The sequence below is a fragment of the Panthera onca genome, chromosome A2 (assembly GCF_046562875.1).
Source record: "Panthera onca isolate mPanOnc1 chromosome A2, mPanOnc1 haplotype 2, whole genome shotgun sequence".
Lineage (NCBI taxonomy): Eukaryota > Metazoa > Chordata > Mammalia > Carnivora > Felidae > Panthera > Panthera onca.
Genome location: NC_138340.1, coordinates 6,108,292 through 6,132,584, shown reverse-complemented (window position 1 = coordinate 6,132,584; position 24,293 = coordinate 6,108,292). Strand labels below are relative to the sequence as shown.

The window sequence follows — 24,293 nt, the reverse complement described above, 5'->3', positions numbered from 1 at the left end:
TGCTGGTGCAGTGGGAAACCACAGAAGGGATGTGAGCCAGGACAGGTGGGGACCGCATCTAATGCTGGTGAAGAGGTTCCGCTGGGAGGGGTGCCAGGGGAGGGGGTCTGGGTGGGTGGGTACAGCGCCCCCCAGTGGAGCGTTGCTTATTTCCATTCTATCACCTCGGGATGTGGCCCGTCCAAGACTGGGACCGGGAAGGCATGGGCAGAGGCAGGACGCACAGGAAGCTTCCTTACCAGTCCTGGAGGACGTGGCCCTGGTTTAAGCCCCCCTATCCTTTTGAGAATTCGGGGAAATCTAAGGACATTTTTTTCCCCCAGAAAAAATCGCACACGCAGTTTTGCAGGTGGGGCCTTGGAGGAGCGCTGAACACTCTGACCCCGCAATTCTACTTCTAGGATTTACACGAAACTCCCAACAGGGCGGGAAGATGCACAGGGTCCGTCGAGGGCGTGGGGTGCGGGGTGGCGGTGAGACGCCCGCCCTGGAGGCCCGGATCCCCGCCAGGCCTCGGCAGGGAAGCCTTTTAACTGGCCGAGCCGGAGTGGGAGGGAGATAGTTTCACAGTTTAATATTTAAACTCGCTTTCCGTGGGGGATGTCGCTTAAGCAGGTGAGCGCTGCGAGCACCAGGGGGCGCTGTGGCCCAATTTTTCGGTTTCTTCACACTTTCCAGTCTGCGCCTGGAGTTTGGGTGGCCCTGGCTGGAAACGACAAGAAGTAAGCCAGCGGTGACTCCGTGCTTCCCCGCAGCAACAAAATTGGTGCTTACACCGGCCTCTGCCCCTTATTTGTACCTGGGAGATGTTGTAACGTCTCCGACTTAAGGACATTTTGATTCAAACAGATATTCACAGACCCTTCTGGGCCACAGCAGCCAGCAGTGTCGGGCCCTGACCATGTCGCAGGCATCATGCCAAGCCCTCTGCAGGCATTACTCAGACTTCTCAAAACCTTCCTATGGGAATACGATCCAACCTCCCTCTCTCTGCTTTAACAAGGTCCCTCCGTGACTCCACTGGCTCCCTCAGCCACAGCAAGGCTGGACTTGCTGCTGTCTCTCAAACACACCACGCTCTTCCAGCCACAGGGCCTTTGCACCTGTTCTCTTTGCCTACAATGCTCTTTCCCCCAATCTCCATATCCTTCCCTCCTTCTCGTTTTAGCTCAAATGTCACAGTGCCTTATCTCCTCAGGACATTTATCCCAACTAGGACATTTTGGGGTTGTCTTCCTGTCCTGGGGAATGGCCCCCATTCTGGATTTGGCTGGCTGCTTCTTCGTGACCCTATGCAACTTGTTCCTTAGCGTCTGTCCCCACCATCCCCACCGTGCGGTTTCCTCGGTCAACAGGTGGTTAGCACCATAGCCTAGATCAGCTTAAGCTGTAGATGAGAATCCTCTCTCCCTGGTGGAGTTGGATCCTTGTACCTTCTCAGGGGATCCATAATGTCATGATGCTTCAATTGATCTGTGGGTTGGGGGGAGTGGGGCATATGCCCCCTTGTCCCCACCAGTTCTCCCCATAAAGGTGTTAGCTGCTATCAAGTCTCAACGCCTGGACCCATGATTTCTTGAGGCTTATTTCCAACCTTATTAATCCTTCCACTGGAATTAGCTGGGATCCTTCTCAAATGACCTTTCCCTCCGCAACTAGTTGGACATAGAAAGCCACAGAAAGTAACAACCTGATACATTGTCTTCGGTATTCTCCCCAGGAGCCCCAGGAGGCAGCAGGATCTGAGTTTATCAGGGAGGTCTGGGGTGGAGACCATGTGATGGACGGTCACATTGTAAGCAACTAGGAAGAATCCAGGAAACTCTGGCTGTGGTAATGATGATCATCATAATAATACATTATTGATACAATATTATTATTATTTAACACTCTAATGGGGACCAGCCCTGGGCAGGCTAAGAAGGAGGGCCCCACAAAGGGAGCAAAAAAGGATTTCTCAGGCTAACATCAGCGCTTTGGAGGGTCCGAGGGCCCGCCCCAGAAGAAGTGAGGACTAAGGTTCTCAGCATCAGGAATGCACCCAGTGGGAGTTCTCCACCCTTGCCGTGCCCTGGGGCCTCTTCTAGAATAATACCTCATCCAAGTCATACAAGGAGGGGAAAGGTTTGTGGTCTCGAACTTGCTCAATTTACAGCAAACGTGAGGCTCCAGGGCTCGCTGGAGCTGCCAGCTGGGCAGGAGGGGTGGTGGCCACATGGGGACAGGCAGGACCCCCGCAGAGGAAGGGGCAGAGGAAGGAGTGCCCCACGCCTTCACCTTCCTTGGTAGGAAGGGGCTCCGTGGCCCCAGCACAGGAACGGGAAGTGAGTGTGACTCAGTGAGCCAAGGAAACCTCCAGACAGGGAGGAACATCAAAGGAGAATGTCTGTTCCACGGGAGCCCAGACAGCGAGGAGGCGAGGCGAGTTTCCCTTTTCTGTTGTTCTAAAGTTACTCAAAATCTTAAAACGCAAGTTAACCAACAGCTGCCAAGAATATTGTGAAAAGGCATCGAGAGTGAAGAAATTGTCTTGTGAGTGGGAAGTTTCTGCTCCAGCGGGGGCCAGAGACGGACGGAGTCATCAGGGCTGGGGTGCCGGTGGGGACAGGACAGGACGGGGAGGTCCCGGCTGGGGCTCTGCCCCACCCCCCACCCCCTGTCTCTAGTGACCACAGTGCTTTTTGAGAGCACTCAGAGCCTCAATCCCTGTCGGCGGCTGGGGAAATTCTGGGAAAATAATGGAATAATGGTAAGGGAAGGCAACACGTACGAAGCAGTCACTCTGTGTGGTGCCCCATTCTGGATGGTTCTGCAGATCCATGTGAAGCCTCGTTTAGCGAGTCAGAAGGAGCAAGACAAACACTGTATGGTTTCCCTCGTGTGGACTCTCTCTCCCTCCAACTTTACTGAAATGTAATTGACATATAACACTGTATAAATGTAAGGTGTACAAGGTAGTGATTTGATATATGGATGTATTGCAAAATGACTTCTGTAATAGGTTACTTAACACATCCAACCCCACACATAGTTACCGTGTGTGAATGTGTGTGTGTGCGTGTGTGCGCGTGTGTGGTGAGAACTTTTACAAATCTATTCTCTTATAAGGCAGTTTGCAGCACTGAGCCTGCTTGGGATTCTCTCTCTCCCTCTCTCCGCCCCTCCCCCCTCAGAAAAAATAAACAAACTTAAAAGAATACATATACAATACAGTAATGTTAGCTGTAGTCCCCAGAATTCATTCATCTTCTAGATGGACGTTTGGACCTTTTGACAACCTTCACCTTCACCCCTCCCCCCGAACCGCCTTGACAACCACCTATCTGTTCTTTTTTCTATGAGTTTTTTTTTTTTTTTTTTTTTTTTTTAAGATTGTTGTATGGGGGACACGTGGGTGGCTCAGTCGGTTAAGCATCTGACTTCGGCTCAGGGCATGATCTCACAGGTTCGCGAGTTCGAGTCTCGCCCTGGGCTCTCTGCTGTCAGCACAGAGCCCACTCCGGATCCTCTGTTCCCCCTCTCGAAAATAAACAAACATTAAAAAAAAAAAAAAAAAAACAAACACCTTCCTAGAGAATGGGACACTATTTACTGCACTTTATTACCCTCCTCTGTTTACTTTGGTAAACTGTCCACTGTCCAGATGAGCGTATGACATTTATGCAAGATAGCGGGAGGCGTTTTCCACAGCCATGGGGTGCCAGGAAAAGGTAAAATGGTTTAGGACTTTCTATGACCTGATTACAGCTGTCAAGGAATTTTCTGTATTTTTAGGACTTTTGGAGGACCTTGCGAAACGATCATCTTTCACAGCCCCAGAGCCGAGTCGATGAGCATAATGAAACTAACATTTCAGTTGCTTTTCCTTATAAGAGCTATTTTAGGGACGCCTGGGCGGTTCAGTCCGTGAAGCGTCTGACTTCAGCTCAGGTCATGATCTTGTGGTTCATGGGTTCAAGCCCCGCATTGGGATCTCAGCTGTCAGCGCTGAGCCTGCTTCAGATCCTCTGTCTCCCTCTTTCTGCCACTCCCCCACTCTCTCTCAGTCTCTGTCTCTCTGTCAAAAATAAATAAGCACTAAAAAAAAAAAAAAAAAAAAAGATTGAAGGGCGCCTGGGGTGCTCAGTTGGTTAAGCATTCAACTTTGGCTCAGGTCATGATCTCACGGTCTGTGAGTTTGAGCCCCATGTCAGGTTCTGTGCTGACCGCTCAGAGCCTGGAGCCCGCTTCGGATTCTGTGTCTCCCTCTCTCCCTGCCCCTCCCCTGCTCTGTCTCTCTCTCTCTCTCTCTCTCAAAAATAAATAAATATTAAAAACAATTAAAAAAATTTAATATGTGAAATCTAAAAAAGCCAGGCTGGATGGAGGCAGTTTCTACAAAACTCTTTCTACCCCCCTGACTTTGCTCTCCATGCACCCCCTCCCTGGTCCATGTACCACGCTCCCCATGGTTGGGGTGGGAACATGCCCCAAAGGGAAGATTTTGGCATTGGGCAAATCTGAGCCTGAAATCTCCCCTTTGAAAGTGATCGACTTCACCCAGGTGAGTTTTCCCATTTTGGAAAACTGCACATGGCTGCTTGGAGAACTGGAAAGGCGGTCGTAGGGAGCGCGGGAGGCCGTGGTGGAGGCGGGGTGTGGAGGCTCCGGCCAGATGAGACCTCCCCTCTATCCTCTTATATTCATATTCCTCAGCTGAAGGGGGGGGGTGCAGGTTGCTCTGTAATCGCCCCATTTTTTGATTACTCTGCATGAGTAGGAATATGGGGGACATTTATTTTATAAACTTCTGTATTCTTGGAATTCCTTTTATTTTTTTTAATTTTTTAATTCCAAAAAATTTTTCATTTTTATTTTTGAGACAGGGAGAGACAGAGCATGAGCGGGGGTGGGGCAGAGAGAGAGGGAGACACAGAATCCGAAGCAGGCTCTGGGCTCTGAGCTGTCAGCACAGAGCCCGACGCGGGGCTCAATCTCACGACCCTGAGATCATGACCTGAGCCAAAATCAAGAGTCAGACACTTAACCGACTGAGCCGCCCAGAGGCCCCTACCCTTCTTTTTATTTTTTTAAGGAAAGTGGGGACAACTTGCTGTGTGACCTCAGGCAAATCACTTAGCCTCTCTGAGCCTCAACAACCCCTTTTGTCGAGATAATAACCTCATCTACCTGACAGGATGGTGGTCACATGTGTAAATTTCTCCACAAACAGTAGATGGGATCACCTCAGAGCTCCCTGAGGAGCCTCCACGATGGAAAATATTCCGCAAGGAGGCAACAGGCCCAAGGAACCGAGCCAGGGACGCTGAGAGGCGGGAGTAGGTCTCTGCAAAGGAAAATCTCAGGGAGTTAACACTGGAAAACTCCACGATCTTTACCACCCGGCCTCCAGACTCTCTCTGTTCCTTGCCCCAGGGGACAGCCTGGCCTGGTCAGCTCCTGCCAGAGCCCACAGCTTATCGTCTCCAAACCTGTGCTGTTTGCTGGCTGCTGCTTAGACTCCCCCTTCTGCCCTGCAGACTCCCCGCCTGCCCCACCCCTCCCCCACCAGGTCAGAAGTGTTTATAAATGAAGCCAGGCTCGCCAGCTCTCGCTTAAAGAAATCGGGCAGCGTTCCGAGGCTTTTACTTTCCTGTCATTCATGCGGGACAGGAAGCAAGTGTCAATGATTCTTTCCTGATTTGGCTCAGCCACCTGTCAGCTCAGCTCTGTCACCAGAACAGCAAGCTGTCTGTTGCCCAGGGAGGCGAGAAACCAACCGGAAGCTCATGTTGCTTCTAGAGGTCAGTTCCCCAGGCTCCGTGCCTGCAAAGCAATCCTTCAAGGGCACATGTACAGTAACCGAGGCGAACACAAGCCGCTAACAGTTGTGAATATTTCCAGGATCTGCTGCACCACACAGGAGAACCAGTTGTACGGGGCACAAAAATCCTCTCTGTCTGCAGTAGACTTCAGGACACAGGTTTCCTTCAGATTGTTGGGAAACTCCTTTTTTTCCAACCATCATTTAAGTTAGAAGACTTTGGTGTTGGGGGCGCCTGGGTGGCTTAGTCGGTTAAGCGTCCGACTTCAGCTCGGGTCATGATCTCATGGCTTGTGAGTTTGAACCCCGCATCAGGCTCTGGGCTGACAGCTCGGAACACGGAGCCTGCTTCAGATTCTGTGTCTCCCTCTCTCTGCCCCTCCCCTGCTCACGCTCTGTCTTTGTCTCTCTCTCAACAATAAATATTAAAAGAAAAAGGCATTTGGTATTGATAATCACACAGCTCTATGCGTTTGTGGAAACTCATAGACCTCAGTAAAAAGGATGAATTTTACTTTATGTAAATTACACCTTCTTTTTCAAAGAGACAATACTTGGGAAAAACAAAACATTCGTGCTGCCTGCAGGTATATATGTTTGTCAAAATGCATCCAACTGAATGCTTAAGATAGATGTGGTTTATTTAACGAAAATCATCCCTCAATAAAGTGTGTGATTGCCATACTATACATTTTAAAGGCCTGGCTCTGGAATTTTATTTGATAGCATTTGATGCAAAATCGAGGCCACTAGAACTCAGTTTCATTGATAGAAATCTGGGGGGCGGGTAAAAAGGGGTGGCTTGGTCACTTAAGTGTCTGACTCTTGATTTGGGCTCTCTCCTCCTCTCTCTCTGCCCCTCCCCCTCTTGAGTTCTCTCTGTCGCTCCCTATCAAAATAAATAGATAAACTTAAAAAAAAGAAGTCAGGGATAATGAAAACATTTTCTCTTTTTTTAAGATTTTTTTTAACGTTTATTTTTGAGAGACAAGAGAGACAGCATGAGTGTTTGTGTGTGGGCGGGGGGGGGGGGGGCAGAGAGAGAGGGAGACACACAATCCGAAGCAGGCTCTGGGCTCTGAGCTGTCAGCCCAGAGCTTGACGCGAGCCTGACACGTGGCTCGAACTCACAGACCCGGAGATCATGACCTGAGCTGAAGTTGGACACTTAACCAACTGAGTCACCCAGGCACTTCTATTTTCTTTCTTTCTTTCTTTTTTAATATTTATTTTGAGAGGGAGAGAGAGAGAGAGAGAAAGAGAGCCCATGCATGAGTGGGGGAGGGGTGGGGAGAGAGGAAGAATCCCAAGCAAGCTCCGTGCTATTAGCATAGGTCTCGTGAGGGACTCATCCCATGAACCTTGAGATCACGACCTGAGCCTAAACCAAGAGTCAGATGCTCAGTCCACCGAGCCACCCAGGTGCCCCTTTTCTTTTCTTTTCTTTTTTTTTTAACTTTGCCTTTTTGTAGTAATCTCTACACCCCACGTGGGGCTGGAACTCACAGCCCAGAGATCAAAAGTCGAATGCTCTTCTGACTGAGCCAGCCAAGCATCCCGAAAATATTTTATTTTTCTTTAAAGACAATGAAAAGGCCTGTGGCCCTTTCCTGTTACTTAACTAAGGGTTTTCAAACTAAGATTCCAAGGAATCCTAGGGGTTCCTCATACTCCCCCTGCTTTTCACCCAACCTGAAGTCAGAGCTGCTACTTCTGTGCCCCTCAAAAGCTTTTACCTGAAAAGTTCTGAGACCAAAGGGTTTGAAGAGCCAGAACTCTCAAACGATGACTTTTGCTGCCTCCTGAGTCACCCTTGTGCCCAAGCTGTGTCTGTCCCTTCAAGGAAGGGAGGCTGTGACATTGCTTATCCCAGCCAGGCTCTCTGCCTTCCTGCCCCCCTAGTTTTCTTTCAGTTCCTCAAAGCTGGTGCATCCTGTCCTTCCCCAGGGCCTTGGGACATGCTGTTCCTTCCACCCAGAAAGCCCTCTCTCACTGGTTCTTTTGCTTAACTTGTCTCATCCTCTGATTTCTTCTCAGCCATCTCTTCCTCCACAAACCCTCCCTGGATTCTTCCACTGGGGAAGAACGTTCTTCTTCTTTTTTTTTAAGTTTATTTATTTTGAAAGGGGGAGAGGAGGGGCAGAGGGAGGGAGAGCGAATCCTGCATTGTCAGTGCCGAGTCCGATGCGGGGCTCAAACCCATGAACCGTGGCATCATGACCTGAGCTGATATCAAGAGTCAGACGTTCAACCAGCTGAGCCACCCAGGCGTCCCTTGGGTGGGACATTCTAATGTCAGAAGTTCTCCCAGAACCGGGTTCCTGTCCTTCAGGGCACAAGTGACTGGTGGGCGTTGAGGCTGGCTGAGCACTCTCTTGGTGTCTGTCTTCTTCCGACAGGGCAAAGTGCAGGGCGGGGTGGGGGGGGAGGGGTGTCCCCTTGCTCCCCACCACACACATGTGCATAGTGTCACATCTGGCACATAGTAGGTGCTCAATAAGCATTGCCTATACTTTGGCTCGTGTACACGGCTGTTTTTACACAGGGATTTCACACACACCTATCACTTTCACCAAAATACGACATACAGAAAGACACGGGTGCGGATCTGAGCGTAAGCTCAAATTTTTCACTCCGTTCCCAGAAACCCTCCATCTGCCCTTTTCTCATCAGACTCTCCAGGAAACTTCCATCCTCCAACAGCATAGATTCGTTGTGCTTTTTTTTTTCCTTTCTTCTTTTTTTGGTCCTTTTGTTTTTTTTTAATGTATATTTTTCAAATTTATTTTTTTAATTTTTTTAATGTTTATTTATTTCTGAGACAGAGATAGAGCATGAGTGGGGGAGGGGCAGAGACAGAGGGAGGCACAGGATCCGAAGCAGGCTCCAGGCTCCGAGCTGTCAGCACAGAGCCGGGCGCGGGGCTCGAACTCACAAACAGTGAGATCATGCCCTGAGCCGAAGTGGGTCGCTCAACTGGCTGAGCCACCCAGGCGCCCCTCAAATTTATATTTGAGAGAGATCATGTGAACAGGGGAGGGACAAAGAGAGAGGGAGACAGAGAATCCCAAGCAGGCTCCGTGCTGTTAGCACAGAGCCCCACTCGGGGCTTACACCCACGAACCGTGAAATTTTGACCTGAGCCAAAACCAAGAGTTGGACACTCAACCAACTAAGCCACCCAGGCACCCAGTTTTGGTCCTTTTTAGTATATGAATTTGTGTGGTATATTCTTTTTTGGGTGTGGATTGTTTTTACTTTTTACTTTTTTTTAAAATGTTTATTTTTGAGAGACAGAACATGAGCGGGGGAGGGGCAGAGACAGAGGGAGACACAGAATCTGAAACAGGCTCCAGGCTCTGAGCTGTCAGCACAGAGCAAGGCTCGAACCCATGGGCTGTGAGATCATGACCTGAGCTGAAGTCGAATGCTTACTTAACCAGCTGAGCCACCCAGGCACCCCTGGCCTAGATTCTTTTGCTCACAATTATAATGGTGAGAATCTTCCAGACTATTGCATATAGCTGCAAATGATACAGTGTGATCTCTCATTCATACTCATTTCTGTTGACCGGGGTGGGCAATTTTTTTTTTCTTCCTGTAAAGGACCAGATATAGCCAGGTTCACCTCTGTAGGCCATATAGTCAGTCTCTGTCACAACTTTTCAACTCTGCCACTGACCTAGGAAAAGCAGCCTCAGATAATCTATAAAATAGTGGCCATGGCCACGTTCCAAGAATGCTTTATTTATGGGCGCTGGGATTTGAATTTCATATACGTTTCATATGTCACTAAGGATTACATTTTTTCCCCCAACGATTTAAAAATGTAAAAACTCTTTGGCAGCTCCCCAAAGAGTTAAACATAGAATTGCCATATGATCCAGCAATCCCACTCCGGGGTATATACCCAAGAAACCTGAAAGCAGGGATTCAGAGATGTTTATACACCGATGATTACAGAGGCATCATTCCCGACACCCAATAGGTGGAAACAATGCACACGACAACTAACAGAAGAATGGATAAACACAAGGTGGCCTGTCCATACAGAGGAATATTAGCCATAAAAAGGAATGAGGTTCTGGGGCGCCTGGGTGGCTCGATCAGTTAAGCGTCCGACTTCAGCTCAGGTTATAATCTCACGGTTCGTGAGTTCGAGCGCCCAGTCGGGCTCTGTGCTGACAGCTCAGAGCCTGGAGCCTGCTTCGAATTCTGTGTCTCTCTCTCTTTGTTCCTACGCTCACGCTGTCTCTCTCGCCCTGAAAAAATAATAATTAAAAAAAAATGCAAAAAACCCCAAAACGTAAAACCATGCTTAACTCCTGGGCTGCACAGAAATAGACAGTGGGCCAGATTTGTCCCATGGGCTGTCGTTTGTCACCATCTGTTGCGGATCGTTCCATTGAAGGAAAATAAACCATGAATGTATCCATTCCATTGTTGATGGGCATCCGGGTATGAACCTCCTATGCAGTTCACACACGGGGAGGTTATTTTGGCCTCGCCTGCACTCCCCACCCCTGCATGCAAACTCCCAGCGTCTGGAACCAGGGCTTCTGGAATCATGCCCCAGGCACTACCTCCTGGACCAGCCCCAGCCCGGATGTGACAAGGGGGGGGCTCTTGAATGGGGAAACTGTGGCAGGGGGGAGGGGGGCAGGGCTTCCCACCCCTAGGCCCCTGGAGTCTGGCCTGGGGGCTTCCTCTTGGCCCCGGATGTGGGATGGGAGGGTCAGGGGGCCAAGAAACTTTGCCAAGACAGGAAGCTCCACATTCAGAAGCTTTAAAGAGGGACATGTGGCAGGGGCACGAAATCAGTGTCCGAGATTTGGCCTGCTGAGTCCATCCAGAGGGTAAGTGACGGCTGCCCAGAGCCCAGCCCTGGCTCAGCCCAGAGCCCCAGCCCGAGGGGGCCATGGTAAAGCGGGGACTCCAGCCGCGTCCCCCACAGGGACCCAGGGTTCCATATCCCTCCTGCTCTGTAGGCCCCATCCTCCCCGGACCCAGCTGTGGGTGTCTTGGTCCCCTCTTGCAGTGCCTGCGGAATGAAGGCTCTTCCCCTCCTCCTCCTCCCTGTCCTGGGGCTGCTGGTGTGTGGCAGGTCTCTGTGTCCAGTGGAGGAAGCCATCAATGAGAAGATCCAGGACGGCACCCGCTCAAGTGAGGACCCTCAGCAGGGGCCTCAGAAACCCCTCTAACTCCTGACATAGAGCCACCGTGAAGCCAGCCCCAACCAGAACCAAACCTCACCCCCAGACCCGACCCAACCGCAGCCCCCATGCAGCTCGGCCTTCAGCAGAAGCCCCAAATCCTCCTTCCTCTAAAACACTCATGGGAGCCTGGGAGGCGGTGAGCTGCCCGCCCACGGCTCTCGCTCTCCACCAGGGCCCCGACCCCCTGGGCTTTCCTCCAAAGCGCTTTCCAGACCCCCTGGGCGGGTCTCCAAACCACCCCGGCAGCATGAAAGTGGGGCAGGGGCAGCTTGGTCTCATTCGGTCCCTTCTTCTCCCACAGTCCTTGAGACAATAAGGACCATCGGCCTGAGCTGCCAAACGGTCACCTCCAGGGGTGACTTGGCCACCTGCCCCTTAGGTGAGTACAGAAGTCCTTTGTCCAGGCTCTCAGTTATATTCCCAGTACCCCGTACCCCCTCCCCCTAAGACCAGCCTCTATTTCTTTCCCTTTAAAGGTTTCTTTATTTTGAGAGAGACAGAGGAAGGGAGGGGCAGAGAGAGAGGGAGACAGAGGATCCCAAGCAGGCTCCAGGCTCAGCAGGAGCCCAACGCGAAGCTCGATCCCACAACCCTGGGATCCCGAGCTGAGTCCGAGGTTTAACCAGCTGAGCCCCCCAGGCGCCCCCAGCCTCGGTTGCTCGAGTCCGCTTCCCTGGAGTCCTGGTCTGCAGCCCCAGCCCTCCCCGCGCCCCCGCTCCGGGACCGCATTTCCTTAGGACACTGGAGAGTCCAGGCCCCCCAGCCCCCGGCCTCCCTGCCGCAAGCACTGCGGCCCCCATTCCCAGGTGTTGGAGCCTCCAGCCCCCTCCGACCCCCAGGCCCGTAGCCTCCGGCTCGGGGCCAAGCTCCCTCCCCTCTCGCCCGCAGGCTTCGCCGTCACCGCCTGCACTTGTGGCTCCGCCTGCGGCTCGTGGGACGTGCGCGCCGAGACCACCTGCCACTGCCAGTGCGCGGGCATGGACTGGACGGGGGCTCGCTGCTGTCGCGTGCAGGCCCCCGCCTGAGGTCGCCCGAGCGCGGCTCGGGCTGGGGGGCGTGGCCAGGCCTCAGAGGGGCGGGGACGGGCCTCAGATGGGGCGAGGCCAGGCCTCGGAGGGGCGGGGCTGGAAATAAACCCTGAGAAGACGACGGCGAGGGTCTGGGCGCCGCGCTGTCTTGCTGGGGTTTGGGGGAGAGAGCTGGCCGTCTCCGAAAAGAGCGGGACACGTAGACGCTGGAGGGAGGCGGTGGCCGGGGGGCGGCGCCCGTGGCTTTCTTCTGACCATCCCCCTCTTGCCATGTTTGCCCCCACCTCTGCCTCGGAGAAGAGGGCCTCAACTTCCTCTAAGGACACTCACACCCAAGGAGCATCGCCTCCTTCAGGAGGGGAAGTGGGTGTTACCTTTGAGGCCACTTTGACGATCACCCTCGGGTCTCTGGCCTTCCAGGAAGGCGCTGGTTCATTCTGCCCCAGCCCCCACAACGAGGCTTCATCAGGGGTCTAGGTCTGGACGGCACGGGGACCCCCGCCCCCCCCCCCCCATCCCTCATACACTCCAGGCCCCCCAAGCCCCCAGTAGCCCCAGGGTCAAGGTGGACCCCTGAATCACCTCTCAGCCCAGAGTCCTGAGCCCCCGTCCCTCACTCCCCAACCTCACTGAGAGTCCCTCAAGGCACAGGCAAAGCCAGGCCGTGGACAGGGAGGACTCTCCACCGGAGCCGGCTGAGGACGCTTACCTGAGGCCACGAACCGCGAGTTCACGTTTTCACACTTGCAGGCGCCGTTTCGAGGAGTTAACAACCCGCGGCAGATACACCCTCACGGACACTTGAATATGAAAACAGAGTGCAGGGTAGTTGTCCGCTCTTTGGTGTATCCCTGGCGCTTCAAAGAGAGCATGTCACATAGTAGGCACTCAGGAAATGTCTGTTAAATAAATAACCGCATACGCACGTGGATACCCCACACAGGTGCACACCCTCCATGTCCGGACACAGTTACACACGGCCATGTGCACACAGTACACAACCTAGTTACTATGGTCACACAGGGATACACCATGCCTACACACGCATACACACACACACACACACACACACACACACGTAGGCACAAGGAGGCACCCCTGAATCACAAAGGTGTGCCCGTGGAAAGAGGAGCATAGACACATAGACATATTTAAGCCCTGGACAGAGTCCCCATCCCAGCCTGGAATGACCGCGATCTCAGTCTGAATTCTGACCCAGAAGATGAGTCACGTGTGACCCCTGCACAGCTTCCTGGGGGCACAAATCTGGTGATTCAGAGTCCAGTTCCCTGGGACTCCTAATCCTAATTTATTATTATTATTGTTATTATTATCAAATAATAATCCTATTAGTTAAGATAGTTTTAAATTATCTTAAAACCCAGTCCCTTGAAAGACACAGACTCAGACTTCAGAACACTTGGTGCCCAGTCTTGAAAGGGACCCCAGCCTCAAATGTCACAGTCCCCAGCAGCATGCTCCAGGGACTTGGGAATGGGCAATGGGGTGGGATCCTGGTTTTCAAGATGTTTTGGACTCTCCTTCCACCGCCACCCACCTCCTACGATGCCACAGCCTCCTGTCTGCTCCTGGTGGCCATAAGCTGACATCACAAACACTCCTGTTGCCCCTGGAGCCCACCCAGACCCCAATCCAGAGGTTCCTCTCCTAGGTCCTCCCTCCTAACCCCACTGCGGCCATGGGGTTGAGGTGGGACCACTGAGTCAGAAGTGTGTTGAGGAGGAGAGAAGTTGAGTCTAGTACCTGGCCTGTCCCGCCCCCTCACTGATGTGGAGGGGGTGCCCTCCTTTGTCCCCAGATTCTGATCAGAATGTGTCTTTACCTCCAAGTCCCACTCAATTGTCCCCCTGTATCTGGACCCCAAGAAGGTACTCTTCAGAGCCTTCACTTCCAACACAGTCATTCTCTGTCCCACAGTGCACACTTGGACAGGCAAGCTCCTTTCTTAAGCCTCCATTTCCTCATTTGCCAACTGCCCAGCCCCGTGAGGCAGCCAAGATTGGTCTAGTTGCAAGTGCCACAAATGCCACTGCAAACTAGTGTGAGCAAAAGTAAAAGGAAATTTCTGGGTTATGTAACTGAGAGGCTCAGGGTAGAATAATGTCAGGTATGGCTGGATCCAGGTATCAAATGATGCCTCCAGGACCCGACTGCCTCTCCGGTCTGCTTTCCTCAGTGCTGGCTTCTCTCTCAGCAGGTCCTTCCCCATCACAGCTCCAGGCTTACATCTTCCCAGTCTCTGAGAGTCCCAGTGGAGAGGAAAAAAAGACGAAATGCCTTTTTTTCCTGGTAAATGCAACAAAAGTCCCGGGCCTGAGCTTCATTGGCTGACTCTGGCTCATTTGCCCACCCCTGTGTCGAGTCTTAGACTCTGATTGGCTGGGCCTGGATCATGTGCCCACTCTAAACCAACCTCTGGTTTACGGTCGGTTGGACTTGAGACACATATTCTTTCTTAAGAGAAAACTGAGACCATTACTCCATGGCAGGGGCTGGTCAGGGAACCCCACAGAGCCCTCTCATGACTGCTTGTGGGCCTCCATTTTCACAGCTACCATTTTGCCAGAGGGCTGGAGTCTGGTCTTGGCTTCAACTGACCTTCCGTAATGTGAGGTGCTGCGGCCCCACCCCCTGCACCTGTCCATCACAGCAGAGCCAGCTGCCCATTGGTCCGGCTCCTCCGCGGCTGTTACATCAGGAAAGGGAGTTGAATTCCTCAGTTGCTGACTTCTTTCTAAGGTCAGAGGGAGGAGCTCCCATCTAATCACTATTATTTTAATTTTTTTTTAACGTCTATGTATTTTTTGAGAGACAGAGCATGAGCTGGGAAGGGGACAGAGAGAGGGGGGGAGTCGCAGATTCCAAAGCAGGCTCCAGGCTCCGAGCTCTCAGCACAGAACCCGACGCGGGGCTCGAACCCATGAACCATGAGATCATGACCTGAGCCGAAGTTGGCCGGCCCAACCGACTGAGGCACCCAGGCGCCCCTGCCATCGAATCACTATTAAACCAATCTCTGAGCAGACAAGGTTGGCAATAGTTTAGAGAACAGTTTAATCGCACATTTAAGAGCTAAAACATACTTCTCCCACATAAAAGTCTTTTAAATTCTCTTTTACTTATTTTTCCAAAGGGAGGAAACTAGGATAGCTGATGAGGGAGGCCGAGGCAGGCTGAGCACAAACTAGCACCCCACCCTACCCCACCCCCCTCGCCTGGGTGGGATCTGTGTGATATTCCTTGGACACTCCCAGCTACCCAAGAACAAAGGAAAGGGGTTTAAGTAGTTGCCATGGTGATGTGGGAAACTAAGGCAAATGAAAAATCAAATCTGCTTACTGCCTACAGCCCATTGACAAGTCCTTGTGACCAGCAGAGTGACGTCCCTCTAGGAGCTCAGCTGCCTCAAGGATGACACTTTCCTGGGGGCAAAAAAACCTTAGCTTAACACGATCCCTACCTCAAGGATCCTGTAAATCAACTTCCTTTATCTCAACTGCCCCAAGATATATGCTGGCAACCATCCTCCCAGCTTCTGGCCCCTCCCCCATATACATCTGAAGGGTCTCGTGACTGAGGTTTTATCAAACAGTAATAAATGGTGTTTCCCTAGCAACAGCCAACCCCGCAAGGTCCTGGAACCCCTGCTTCCAAAATTCCTTAGAGACTTACTCCACCCCTGATCCCCTCCCAATTGAGGGCATATTTGAGTTACCTGTCACAACTCCAGCACAGCTCTTTTTGCGCAGGCGTCCTGTCCCCATGCTTTAATAAAATCACCTTTTTTGCACCAAGACATCTTTAAGAATTCTTTCTTGGCCGTTGGCTCTGGACCCATCACCCCAAAACTTCATCAATAGTCTAGACCAGCGCTGTCCAGTAGGGCAGCCATCAAATACTTGAAATGTGCCTTAAGTATAAACACAAGACACGTTTGTTTTCAAGGATTTAGTACCAAAAAAGGTCTCAAAGCCAAAACCGAAAGGTCTCAAAACCAAAAACCAAAAGCATCTCAATAATTTTTTAGTCTCGTCTACATGCTGAAGTGATAATTGTACTATGCTAAGTACAATACATTATGTTATCTTTTTAATGCGGCTGCTAGAAAATTTTAAGATGATTTAAAAAAAATTTTTTTTAACGTTTATTTATTTTTGAGACAGAGACAGAGCATGAATGGGGGAGGGAGGGAGAGAGAGGGAGACACAGAATCTGAAGCAGGCTCCAGGCTCTGAGCCATCAGCCCAGAGCCCAATGCGGGGCTCGAACTCACGGACCGCGAGATGGTGACCTGAGTTGAAGTCGGACGCTCAACCGACTGAGCCACCCAGGCGCCCCCAGAAAATTTTAAACTGGAGATGTGGTTTACATTACATTTCTACCAGAAGGCACTGTTCTAAAGTTAAAGAGAAAATTCCCTGTACACGTTGTCTTCATTTTTATCTCCAGTCTTCAAGGTCACAGACAAAGAGAGCTCTAAGACATCTAGACAGAGTGCCACAGAGTGAAGGCATGAATATGGATATTTCTCTAGGGCAAGCACATGTAGAGGCATGCCAGTGAGCAAGCCATGTGACTATGTGAGCAGATGTGTAAGGGTATTTGGGAGTGTGTGTGAGTGTGGGTAGGTGAGCAGATGTGTGGATGAGAGTGAGTGTTTCCAGTTAGTCTCTGTCTGGGGACCCGGGGAGAGGGGACACCACATCCAGGGTTAGGTCAAGGCGTGGGTCTGGCCTCAGTCCCAGATGTGGTTGGGGCTCCAGTAATTGGTCCTCTTGCCTTACATCCGTTCCTTTCCTCCCATGGGGCCTTAAAGAAGCAGAATTCTTGGGGTGGAGCTGAGGGGTGGGACTGGGGCCGCGGGGGGGGGGGGAGGGTGGGGGGAGAAAGACAGGGCAGGCTCAGGAATCCTGCTTCCAAGCCCGGCTGCCTCAAACCTGAAAGGTGGGGATCCCAGGTGCCCCAGGTTTTCTCCCGAGAGGGGCAGGGGACAAAGTTCATTTGGGGAGACACACACACAGCTTCCTGTAAAGTTCCTGATCATCCTTTAAATTCTTTTGAATTTATTTACATTGAGCATAATTGACATGTGACATTGTGTAAGTCTGATGTATACAAGTGTTGATTCAATACATTTGTATATTGCAACAGGATGACCGCCACGGGTTCCTGACTGTTCTGTCCTGTCTCTGGGTCCATGGGCTTCTCTGCTTGACCCTCCGTGAGACCTCTGGACTCCTAAGACTGGGAGGGATCTCCCAGTCTTAGGAGGGATCTGGGAGGGAGGAGAGGATGCCCCAGGGTCGGAGGGTCCCAGATCACTGAAAAGAGGAGGCTGACCTCTCCTCCCCCCACCCTCAACCCAGAGATTTCCTCATCTGCCGTGACACCTTCCGGTGGGTGGGGTGTGTGTGGGCAAATTGGCAGACTGGGAACCATGGGGTCTGAGGAAATCTGCATGAATCAAGAGGTCAAGATGCAAGCAGCAGCCTTCAAAGACAAGAAACAGAGGGCCCCAGCCCATAAGGAAGGTTAGGTACCTCAAGGTGGGGAGGGGAGATGGCAGGAGGGAGAGGTTGGGATGGGAGAGGTAAGGGGCTGAAAGCTGGGTCACAGGGCTCCCTCCCCTACCCCAAAAGGCACGTGTGTACGTGTACCCCCCAAACACTCACGCACGCCCTCTCCACCTAAGCAAGAAGCAGATCTTGTTTCCCCATTCCTTCTCTTTTATCCCCAGAAATCTGTTATCTGCAGGGGTTTGGTTGAGCCAAGATCTCTGAGCCCCCCTCCGACCCCCACCCCAGCCCCAGAGCTCCAGGCAGGTTTCCAGTCTCACTGACCCACCCACAGGTGCAGACCCTGACTATGAGAATATCACCTTGACCTTCAGAAACCAGGAGCAACCAAGGGGCAGCCATTCACCACCCAAGAATAGAGGCAAGCAGCCACCTGCCAGCCCGAACCTCACAGCCTCGGGAGGGGCCCCTGGTAGGACATCACGGGAACAAGGGCACTGTGAGGAGGGCTGGGGCAATGGTGTGGGGCGTGGTGGCCTCAGGGCTTGTGAGTTACAGTCGAGGGGGTAGCTCCGCAGGTGGCGATGATGATGCGAGTGGTGCTGGTGTTGGTGGGAGTGTTGGTGACAGTGTGGGTAATGTTGATGGTGAGGTGATCGTGCAGTGGATCAGGAAGGAACCACCTAGACAAGAGCTGATGAGACTTGTTGCTGGGGACAGTGCTGATAACGACAGGCACTGAGGTGGATGGGCGTCAGTGACAGCTGCTGCTGATGTTGTGAGTGCTGGTAACAGGGATGGCAAGGGGGAGACCTGATGGTGACAGCGTTACGGACAACTACTGGTGGCTGTGGGCAGGGTGCATGCTGGTGGTGGCAGTGGCTGTATCGGCAGGAGTGGGAGCCGGTGAGACAGCTCTGAGTCAGAGCTCAGTGTAGAGTCAGTGCCGACGGTCTAAGCGGCAGTGTTGGGCCCTGGAGGTCACCTCTCCTGCCTCTGCTCCAGTCCCAGCCTGGTCGAGGCCGGCCCCAGACTCTGCCCAGGTCCCTCGTTGGCTGCACAGAGCCACCCTGAGCCTGTACATCCTCCTTGCCCTGTTCTGCATCGTTCTCTTGGCCTTGGTCCTGGTGAAGAGTGAGTAGGGTCTTCGGTTTCACTTTCCTTTTTGTCGTTCTTTGGTGGGTGGGGAGGGGGCTGGGGCGGCGTAAAGGGGGGCCTCGGGAGGTGGGGGAGGCCCCGTGTTCCCACCCTGTCTCCCTTCTCCCTCGTTGCTCTCCCTTCCCCCACCCTTGTTCCCAGGACAGCCCAACTGGGGGCGCTTCAAGGGTTTTCCTGCCTCCCTCGCCCCTCCTCCTGAACAGATTCTGAGGTGTCCCAGGAGCTGCTGGTCGTGAAAAGGGAGCTCCAGAATGGTAAGGGTGGGACCTGGGGGAGGCCCATGGGGTCGGGGTGGGCAGCGGTGATTCAGACGTGTCTGTTTCTTGCCTCAGTCTCCATCTCGGGACAACAGTGTCAGGAGGAGCAGAAACAGGGCTGGAGCAGCATCCAGCAGCTCGTCACAGAGGCCAGGCAGGTCATTGGCATGATCAACACAAATGTCCACATCGGGAATGAGAAAGTGAAGACGCTGTCAACAGGTGCCCTTGCAGACCCTTACTGGCGGGCTTTGTCTCATGCTGGGCACCGGGGGATTGGGGGAGGCGACAGTAGGGGTCTGCCCTCCCAGTGCTCAGGGTTTAGGGGGTGATGGATCTCACCCTCTGGGCGGGGATACTTAAAAAGGGAAGGCCAAGTACATGGGCTCTGCAACACCCAGGCTGGGGGGGGGGGGGCGGGGTGGGCAGGGAAGAGGCTTCCAGTAAAGGTGAGGGCCTTGTCTGAGGCCCAGACCAGCTTTCTCCTGTCCCCCTGCCCCCAGACTTAAGCCAAATCAAGACTAAATTACATGAAATCTCCAAGGTACTAGAGAAGAAGCTGCAGCCACGTAAGTTGGGCTAGGGAGGTGGAGGAGGAGGGAGCCACTCCTCTGGCCCTGGTTTCTCGTTGGGGGGGGGGGGCGGGGAAGGGATCTGCCTGACCTTGGGTCTTCATCCTGCTCAGAGCCCACAGCTCAATAAATGAGAAGACATTGACACCCTGGCTGCAGCTTGGAGGACGGGGCTGCACTTCCCCGTGAAGACGGCCGCATGTGTGCCTCATGGTGTCATGGGAGCGATAACACATGACACAGTGGGCGGCTGTGTCAGCAAGGACCGCAGAAGTGTGTCAGCCTGAGCGCGGGTGTTGGTAACACGTGTTGCACTGTGAACACGTGTGAATGTCCTGTGGTATGTTGTGTGTGAATGTCATGGAGCTGTGTGTGTGTGTGTGTGTGTGTGTGTGTGTGTGTGGAGCACCCCGTACATCACTGTAACTGCGGGTGTTGAGTGTGTACCCTGTCACTACCTGTGTTGTGTGAACAGGTGGGTGTCAGTGTGTGACTGATTATGTCACCGAGGGTGTGCAGAGCGGGTACATTTGTGCGTTCACTTGTTTCTGCACTCACGTTTTGTGATTTGTGACGATAAAGGCCAATGGGAAAGAATGTGGCTTTCAGATCTGTTCCTGGGAGCATCTGGGGGTGGGGGGTGGGGACCCGGTGGCGAAGGGTCTGCAAGTATTAAGGGATGAGGAAAGTCACACAGCAAGCACGCGGACGTGATAACCAGGAGCCCTGGGGGCACGAGCGTGTGTGAGCACGAATGCCCTAAATGGGTCCTTTTGTGCCCATGAACTTGTACCCAGCGAGTAACAGTCTCGGTGCCTGAGACTGTGTGCCCAGTAGGGTTTGTGGCCCGAGATATACACTGTTTCCCTAAGTGGGGTGCCTGGGTGGCTCAGTCGGTTAAGCGTCCGACTTCGGCTCAGGTCATGATTTCCCAGTTCGTGGGTTCGAGCCCCGCGTCCGGCTCTGTGCTGACAGCTCGGAGCCTGGAACCTGCTTCGGATTCTGTGTCTCCCTCTCTCTCTCTGCCCCTCCCCCACTCGCGTTCTCTCTCTCTCTCTCTCTCTCTCTCAAAAATAAACATTAAAAAAAAATTTAACAATGTCTCCCTAAGTGTAGGGGGACCCACAGATACATCTGAACCCTTAAGCATGTCCCCACGGGTATAACTATTTCTGAGTGTATATGCCCACTGAGCATGTATTCATGAGTGCGCATGCCCCTAAGTGCCCCTGGCTCGTGGACGTAGGTCCCCTAAGAGAACATGTGTCCACAGGCAAACGTTTGTCCCTGAGACAAATGGACATGTGCACACGGGCAGACGTGTGTCCCTGAGAGAACATGTGCCCAAGGATATACACGTGTCCCTAAGACCAGAGACTGTGTCCCCAAGGCATAGGTGTGCTCCCAGGCCAAATAGACGTATGCCCAAGGGCACACATGTGCCCCTGAGACCGAGACATAGGCCCATCGTCAACTGTGTGCCCTTGAGCCGGTAGCCATCCGTGCAGTTTACCTGAGCGCTTGGCACCCCACGCCAGCCCGGCCCTTGGCCTCAGGGCCACACCCCTCCGTCGGGTGCCCCGGACACGCGCGCCCCCAGGCGGCCGCTCTCTGGAATCTCCGTGAGCGCGCGCGCCCCGCCCACGAGCCCGTCCGCCGCAGCGCCTGCGCACTTAAGGCCTTTTACGGCGCCGTAAAGCTGCTCGGCCGAACCGAAGGCCTCAGTACCCTGGTGAGACCCCGCCCGCCCGCGACCTCTACCCGCGTCGGGTCTCGCCCGTTCTCGGACCCTGCCGCGCCCGGTGGGCCTGGGGATCACGGGCTAAGGTCTCGGCGCCCGCGATCCCCGGTCCGTCCGCTTCGGCCCACGCAAGGGGGGGGGTCCTTGAGGAGGGTGGGCTCCCTCCCCGGCCCTCTGCCCGGTTCACGCCGGCGTGGGGGGCTTGGGGCCCCCGCCTCTCCGGGGCTTAGCTTACTGGCCCCCATCACAGCCCGGTGGAGGGGTCTCAACCCTCCCCCCCCCCCCCCCCCCCGTCTCACGCTCTGGGCCCTCCTGTAGTCGGCTGCGCACCTGGGGGGCGTCTTGGAGCCCCTGGACCCCCTCCCCCGCTGGCCTTCCCCCCCCCTCCCCCCACAGACTTCGTTGGGGCAGGCCCACCCTCCCCAGACCCCGCCGGCCTCTGGCTCCTTCCCTGGTAGTGGGAAGGGGGTTCTCCGCTTCTCCTCTCGACCCCACCCTTGGTAGAGGCTTCACACTTGAATGGGCGAGGACTGGGGGCCTGGAGGGAGGGTGTCTCCGCGCCCTTGGGATTCCCCCCAGCAGCTCCTGTCCCCCACACCCCCACCGTAGATCCGCTCCGCGGAGATCTTAGCGCCCCCTCTGGGCTTTTCCGGGTCTCTTCCCCCACTGACCACTGGCTTGGGGCGCTGGGATGGGAGGATCACAGCGCCCCCTCCTGGGCCCCCCAAACTTCGGGTCTCACAGTCGGCCTCGGCCTCCTCCACCTTGTCCTCCACTGTCCAGCTACATTTCTGGAGGGCGCGGAGATGGAGGGGTTCCCAACGCCTTCTGTGCTCCCCCCCTGCAGTCTTCCTTACAAACGCAGGCCGGCCCACGTCTCAAGGAGGCGTGCGTCGTGCCTGACACATGGGCGCTGCCAGAGCCGGTTCCTCCTAGCTTGCCCCTCGCATCTCCTCTGTTCGTCCCCCAAACCGCAGCCCCCTCCCCCCCCCCCACCCCCGCCATGGGTCTTGACGCACCCTACTGCCTTCTCCCGTTTCTCTGGCTTTCCGCAGGGGAGAGGCGGGGATGTTCTCTTCATCTGCAGAAGTCAGCGCTGTTTTTGCTGGAGCGCTTGCAGGGGACAGTACCCGGGTCTTCTCACGGCTCCCCATCCTTGTCCCCTCCCTGCCCTATTCTGACGCGGCCCTCCCCTCCCCCCATGCTCTAGTTCTCTAGTCGCTCCCACAGGTGGCAGAGGGGGCACGGCACAGAGGGCCTTTCCACGTAGGAAACTTAAGGCGTAGGAATCGCCTGGAACTTAAGAGTGGTTTCCAGCGCCCCCTTCCCCTCCCCCTCTTGTGTCTTCCCACCTCCCCCCTGCCCCCAAAGGTGCAAACCTGCCTCTTTCCCCGTCTTCCTTCACGGGCTTAGGCCCCTCATGGAGGGGGCGTGCTTTACGCGCAGGCGGACGCCCCCCTTTCTTTCCCCCTCTTCTTTTCCTACACGGGAGGTCAGCAGTGGAGCACATTGACCGGGTGGCGCGTTCCCCGCACCCCCTCCCCGCCCTCCGCCGCCCCACACACGTTTCCTTGTGTCCCCGCAGGGCGGCGGCAGGATGGAGGCGCGCTTCACGCGCGGGAAGTCGGCGCTGCTGGAGCGCGCGCTGGTGCGGCCGCGCACCGAGGTGAGCCTGAGCGCCTTCGCGCTGCTCTTCTCCGAGCTGGTACAGCACTGCCAGAGCCGCGTCTTCTCCGTGGCCGAGCTGCAGGCGCGCCTGGCCGCGCTGGGCCGCCAGGTGGGCGCGCGCGTTCTGGACGCCCTGGTGGCCCGCGAAAAGGGTGCCCGGCGCGAGACCAAGGTGCTGGGCGCCCTGCTCTTCGTCAAGGGCGCCGTGTGGAAGGCGCTCTTCGGCAAGGAGGCCGACAAGCTGGAGCAGGCCAACGACGACGCGCGAACCTTCTACATCATAGAGCGGGAGCCGCTCATCAACACCTACATCTCCGTGCCCAAGGAGAACAGCACGCTCAACTGCGCCAGCTTCACGGCGGGCATCGTGGAGGCGGTGCTCACGCACAGCGGCTTTCCTGCTAAGGTCACGGCGCACTGGCACAAGGGCACCACGCTCATGATCAAGTTTGAGGAGGCCGTCATAGCCCGAGACCGGGCGCTGGAGGGCCGCTGACCCCGCGGGAGATAAAGATGCAGAGAGCCCCCTTCCCAAGTGTGTCTTGTGTCTTGTGGGGGGGCCTCAGAGATCTGCTCAACGCCTCGACCCAGGTCCCTGCCTCAGGCTGGTGAGGGAGGCCGGGACCCAAGCCTGTTTGGGATGTCGTGGGGCTGCGGTGGGGGTGGGCTTCCAGACGGGGCCGGGGGGAAGGCTGGGGGGGGGGAGGGCAGTGTGGAGAGAAGTCTGCAGAAGGAGCTGCTGGCGTGGCTGGAGGCAGGAGGGATGCTGACCCTCTCTGGAATCACGATTGGAGGCCAGGCCGGAGAGGTGGGGGGTGGAGGGATCAGGCGGAGAGAGGCTCCATCAGGCGGGCACACTTCTTCTGTAAAGGACCAGATAGGATTTTATGCTTAGAAGTCTCTGTCCAGCCACTCTGCTCTGCGGTGTAGACAGCAAGGATTGGGTGCGGCTGTGTGTCTAGAAAACAGGCGGAGGGGGATCCTTTGCTGACCCCTGCTTTAGAGCCTTGCCTCTCAAAGTGTGGTCCACGACAGGCAGCCTCCATTTCTCCTGGGAGGTGGTCAGAAATGCGGACTCTCGGGCCCCCCCGAAGGCCCACTAACAGCGTGTCATTCGGCAAGATCCCCAGGGGATTCCTGTGTACCCTATTTTGAGAAGCGGTGCTCTAGGGCACAGAGTATGTTCCAACTGGGGTGGCCGGGCCCCACCCCCAGAGTTTCCGATTCTGCAGATCTGAGTGGGCTGAGCATTTGCATTTCTGGAAGTTCCCAGGAACTGGCTGATGCTCCGGGGGGGGGGGGGGGGGCCGCAT

At 54.5% G+C, this 24,293-nt stretch overlaps 3 protein-coding genes and 1 long non-coding RNA gene across 10 annotated transcripts; 3 read left to right on the top strand and 1 right to left on the bottom strand.

Moving 5' to 3' along the window:
* Positions 1 to 363: 363 nt before the first annotated feature.
* Positions 364 to 15,964, bottom strand: LOC132678130 (uncharacterized). Of its 5 annotated transcripts, none has more exons than XR_013554329.2 (5): positions 13,606 to 15,964; positions 12,757 to 12,946; positions 2,771 to 2,906; positions 1,691 to 1,828; positions 364 to 706 (listed from the first exon to the last, which is right to left on the bottom strand). It is a non-coding gene; the product is annotated as an uncharacterized LOC132678130 (long non-coding RNA). The 5 variants fall into 5 exon arrangements; XR_009609494.3 differs by having other exon boundaries at positions 1,691 to 1,803; XR_009609495.3 differs by having other exon boundaries at positions 1,691 to 1,803; positions 12,757 to 12,904.
* On the top strand, positions 10,478 to 12,044 carry RETN (resistin). Of its 2 annotated transcripts, none has more exons than XM_060630099.3 (4): positions 10,478 to 10,659; positions 10,792 to 10,966; positions 11,321 to 11,398; positions 11,908 to 12,044. In XM_060630099.3, the coding sequence occupies exons 2-4, from the start codon at positions 10,852 to 10,854 to the stop codon at positions 12,042 to 12,044; spliced, it is 330 nt and encodes a 109-aa protein (XP_060486082.3). In that variant the 5' UTR covers positions 10,478 to 10,659; positions 10,792 to 10,851. The 2 variants fall into 2 exon arrangements, with proteins under 2 accessions (XP_060486082.3, XP_060486081.3); XM_060630098.3 differs by having other exon boundaries at positions 10,479 to 10,659; positions 10,842 to 10,966.
* Positions 15,965 to 17,350: 1,386 nt separating the features above from the next.
* Positions 17,351 to 20,632, top strand: MCEMP1 (mast cell expressed membrane protein 1). Its single transcript, XM_078443460.2, has 7 exons — positions 17,351 to 17,599; positions 17,919 to 18,056; positions 18,590 to 18,718; positions 18,946 to 18,996; positions 19,075 to 19,221; positions 19,503 to 19,568; positions 19,685 to 20,632. The coding sequence occupies exons 1-7, from the start codon at positions 17,506 to 17,508 to the stop codon at positions 19,699 to 19,701; spliced, it is 642 nt and encodes a 213-aa protein (XP_078299586.1). The 5' UTR covers positions 17,351 to 17,505; the 3' UTR covers positions 19,702 to 20,632.
* Positions 20,633 to 21,197: 565 nt separating this feature from the next.
* TRAPPC5 (trafficking protein particle complex subunit 5) lies at positions 21,198 to 23,510 on the top strand. 2 transcript variants are annotated; one of them, XM_060630095.3, is made up of 2 exons: positions 21,198 to 21,303; positions 22,898 to 23,510. In XM_060630095.3, exon 2 carries the CDS (start codon positions 22,910 to 22,912, stop codon positions 23,474 to 23,476), a length of 567 nt encoding a protein of 188 aa, XP_060486078.1. In that variant the 5' UTR covers positions 21,198 to 21,303; positions 22,898 to 22,909; the 3' UTR covers positions 23,477 to 23,510. The 2 variants fall into 2 exon arrangements, with proteins under 2 accessions (XP_060486078.1, XP_060486079.1); XM_060630096.3 differs by lacking the exon at positions 21,198 to 21,303 and adding an exon at positions 21,311 to 21,420.
* The last annotated feature ends 783 nt before the right edge of the window (positions 23,511 to 24,293 follow it).

Bases quoted from the DNA above. Each gene is read 5' to 3' on its own strand.
- RETN (XM_060630098.3), top strand. From the start codon at position 10,523: ATGTGGGATGGGAGGGTCAGGGGGCCAAGAAACTTTGCCAAGACAGGA. The intron at 10,660-10,841 runs GTAAGTGACGGC...CCCCTCTTGCAG, and splicing joins CTGCTGAGTCCATCCAGAGG to TGCCTGCGGAATGAAGGCTC. The intron at 10,967-11,320 runs GTGAGGACCCTC...CTTCTCCCACAG, and splicing joins CCAGGACGGCACCCGCTCAA to TCCTTGAGACAATAAGGACC.
- MCEMP1 (XM_078443460.2), top strand. From the start codon at position 17,506: ATGGGGTCTGAGGAAATCTGCATGAATCAAGAGGTCAAGATGCAAGCA. The intron at 18,719-18,945 runs GTGAGTAGGGTC...CCTCCTGAACAG, and splicing joins GGCCTTGGTCCTGGTGAAGA to ATTCTGAGGTGTCCCAGGAG. The intron at 18,997-19,074 runs GTAAGGGTGGGA...TTCTTGCCTCAG, and splicing joins GAAAAGGGAGCTCCAGAATG to TCTCCATCTCGGGACAACAG.
- TRAPPC5 (XM_060630095.3), top strand. From the start codon at position 22,910: ATGGAGGCGCGCTTCACGCGCGGGAAGTCGGCGCTGCTGGAGCGCGCG.